The sequence below is a fragment of the Styela clava genome, chromosome 11 (genome assembly GCF_964204865.1).
Source record: "Styela clava chromosome 11, kaStyClav1.hap1.2, whole genome shotgun sequence".
Taxonomy (NCBI): Eukaryota; Metazoa; Chordata; class Ascidiacea; order Stolidobranchia; family Styelidae; genus Styela; species Styela clava.
In genome coordinates, this window is record NC_135260.1 from 14,035,171 (window position 1) to 14,038,667 (window position 3,497).

Consider the following 3,497-nt stretch of genomic DNA (forward strand, 5'->3'; position numbering starts at 1 on the left):
CGGTGCAAGAGTGATATCCTCATCTTTATGATAACGGAAATGTCATGTTAGTTCTAAAACGAACGTTATCTATGCCTGTGTTATATTCTCACAAGTTCGGTATTTTCATAAGTAAGAACAAAAGGCTGTTTGATAAAATTTACATAAACTAATCGAAAATTTGATAGTATTAAGATATGTTATCAGTCTAAAGAAAACTTAATTATGGTCGGCAATTCACTATAAAAGTTCGAATTATCTATCTTTCAATTTAAGGATTCAATTCAATTAAGGATATTCAATAGCGTTATCTTATCTTGATCGTATAGACTTGCATAAATATAACTTGCTGGGCCTAACATAATCATTCAACTATATTTTGTCATACCACCTTCGACACAATCCAAAGAGAGGAATTAGTAAAGTATGTGCAGCAAAATCAATTCAAATCAATCCACAGAAAATCTATTATCTATGGTAAGCTTCATTATGCATGAGACATTTTATATTCTAATTGAAGCAATCACCTTTTCAACAAATATTTATTCACAACGTAACTAATAACCATTATTTATATTTCTCTTTACAGAGTTTAAAAGAATTATTGATTTTGAATGAGCATGCCAGTCCAAGACAAAACAAGTTGAATATTCCAAGAAATAAAAGATATCTCACACAAATTGATATTACTATTTCACGCAATTTTAGGAAAAGCGTTCAAAACAAAGAGTGCTCAATGATCCAAGAAATATACCGTTCAGGATCTGATCCAAAAGCGGATGAAATAAAATCTAAAGTAAATTACAACAAAACACAAACGAAAAACTTTTCACAATACACTGGAGCTCAATTTAATATTATACCACAAAGTAATAGATCAAACCGAAAAAGAAGAAGAGATTTGGCAAGTCCACTTTCAACAACAGGTCGATCACTAAGAAGTAATGTTCTACGGAAACAACACGGAATCAGATGTCGAAGCATGCTTTTAAAGTTGTGATTTCTCGCAAATAATTGAAATATTAATAAAATCGTATTTTTCAAGTCATTCTTTACATGGCAAGTGCAATAAGTTTATATTTTCAATATAATTTTTACTCTAAATTTGAAACACAAATTATTTCTCTATTTATACTATTAATCTAATGTTCAAGGTTTATTCTATTTTCTTGCTTATTCAGCAAATAGCTGGATTTCATTCCATTAGAACAATACAATTTCTATAAGCTCAATTACTTTATTTATTTGTATCATTTATAAAATTCTTCAACAAGAAATCGATGCATAAATATATGGACTCGAAGGCCGAAACGAGGTTTTACGGGTATGAAATCTGTCACCGAAGACTACCGCCACAAGGTGCGCAATTTTTATTTTTGATGACATCATCTACGTCGAAAAAAAGAATCGCATATAGCACACATACATTTTTGAGATATATAAAAGTATTAGCTTTCCAGCAAAAAATACAATTTTAAAGCACTGAAAATTAGAAAGCATTTGATCCAGAAGGTAATGAGTAAATCGATATTTCATAAAAAGAAATATACTAACAAGAAAGAAACATGACAGGCACTACGAAAACAAAAACATCTTAATAACAGAAGAAGCTATGTGTACACTTCGGGTCCAATATAGAATAAACAAAATCATTCCAAAATTTATAAATATACATAAATGTGTTATTGTTTACACATAACTGCACTCTTATGCTCAGTCAGTAAATATAGTACGGTCGACCCTTTTTATCGCAATTCAAAAATTACAAATCTATTCTTTGCTGAATAATATATCACGTGATCTTTAGAGCAGTTTATGTATACGGAAAATCCACTGATTTCAGAAAGTCGGAACGGTAAATGAATTGATATATTAGGCTTTAAGAATGTAACATCGATTAACTCTTTTCTTTTGTGCCTTTATTAGTTTCACATTTATGTATCGAAACGGATTTTCGAGTTTTTGTACATGAGAAAAGTTTATATTTCATGAAGTTCACCAAAATCTTTTCAAAAGATAATGACATAATTTATTCCAGTATTACAGCACTTTTTACCTTGTATAAAAATTTATTTTGCACATAATGCGTTGTTATTGGGATGAAAAGGTCCATGTCAAAAAAAAACGAAAGATGAATTAGACCCAGTCGGATCTACGAACTGCATGGCACGCTTTTAACTCCTTCCCAAATAGCAATGCTACCATTCTTTTCATCCAATGAACCAAAAATAAGATTTGTTTCATCCATCGTTTTATTACATTGCTAATGTCAAAATTTGATAGTTTGTGATGTTAATATCTAACAATATCGAAGAATTGCCGAATTTATTGAGTTCAGCAGTTGTGAATTAAAAAATTGCCAAATTCTGTTCAATATTAAATTGCCCACCAACAAACCTCGTACAATGTTTTGAAGGATACAAAATATAATGGAACGTTCTCCGTTAAACCAAAAGAAACTAGATATTATTCTTCATCGACAGAGGGATTTCGGTGCAAGAGTGATATCCTCATCTTTATGATAACGGAAATGTCATGTTAGTTCTAAAACGAACGCTATCTATGCCTGAGTTATATTCTCACAAGTTCGGTATTTTCAGATAAGTAAGAATAAAAGGCTGTTTGATAAAATTTACATAAACTAATCAAAAATTTGATAGTATTAAGATATGTTATCAGTCTAAAGAAAACTTAATTATGGTCGGCAATTCACTATAAAAGTTCGAACTATCTTTCAATTTAAGCAAGATATTCAATAGCGTTATCTTATCTTGATCGTATAGACTTGCATAAATATAACTTGCTGGGCCTAACATAATCATTCAACTATATTTTGTCATACCACCTTCTACACAATCCAAAGAGAGGAATTAGTAAAGTATGTGCAGCAAAATCAACTCAAATCAATCCACAGAAGATCTGTTATCTATGGTACGCTTCATTATGCATGAGACATTTTATATCCTAATTGAAGCAATCACCTTTTCAACAAATATTTATTCACAACGTAACTAATAACCATTATTTATATTTCTCTTTACAGAGTTTAAAAGAATTATTGATTTTGAACGAGCATGTCAGTCCAAGACAAAACAAGTTGAATATTCCAAGAAATAAAAGATATCTCACACAAATTGATATTACTATTTCACGCAATTTTAGGAAAAGCGTTCCAAACAAAGAGTGCTCAATGATCCAAGAAATATACCGTTCAGGATCTGATCCAAAAGCGGATGAAATAAAATCTAAAGTAAATTACAACAAAACACAAACGAAAAACTTTTCACAATACACTGGAGCTTAATTTAATATTATACCACAAAGTAATAGATCAAACCGAAAAAGAAGAAGAGATTTGGCAAGTCCACTTTCAACAACAGGTCGATCACTAAGAAGTAATGTTCTACGGAAACAACACGGAATCAGATGTCGAAGCATGCTTTTAAAGTTGTGATTTCTCGCAAATAATTGAAATATTAATAAAATCGTATTTTTCAAGTCATTCTTTACATGGCAAG

At 30.4% G+C, this 3,497-nt stretch overlaps 1 protein-coding gene across 1 annotated transcript; it reads left to right on the forward strand.

Moving 5' to 3' along the window:
* Window positions 1-340: 340 nt before the first annotated feature.
* On the forward strand, window positions 341-3,160 carry LOC120347665 (uncharacterized). The gene is made up of 3 exons (XM_039417723.2): window positions 341-456; window positions 569-2,910; window positions 3,023-3,160. The coding sequence occupies exons 1-2, from the start codon at window positions 406-408 to the stop codon at window positions 977-979; spliced, it is 462 nt and encodes a 153-aa protein (XP_039273657.2). The 5' UTR covers window positions 341-405; the 3' UTR covers window positions 980-2,910; window positions 3,023-3,160.
* Window positions 3,161-3,497: the final 337 nt, after the last annotated feature.

Coding starts and splice junctions, on each gene's coding strand:
- LOC120347665 (XM_039417723.2), top strand. CDS start 406: ATGTGCAGCAAAATCAATTCAAATCAATCCACAGAAAATCTATTATCT. Junction 457..568: donor CAGAAAATCTATTATCTATG/GTAAGCTTCATT, acceptor TTCTCTTTACAG/AGTTTAAAAGAATTATTGAT.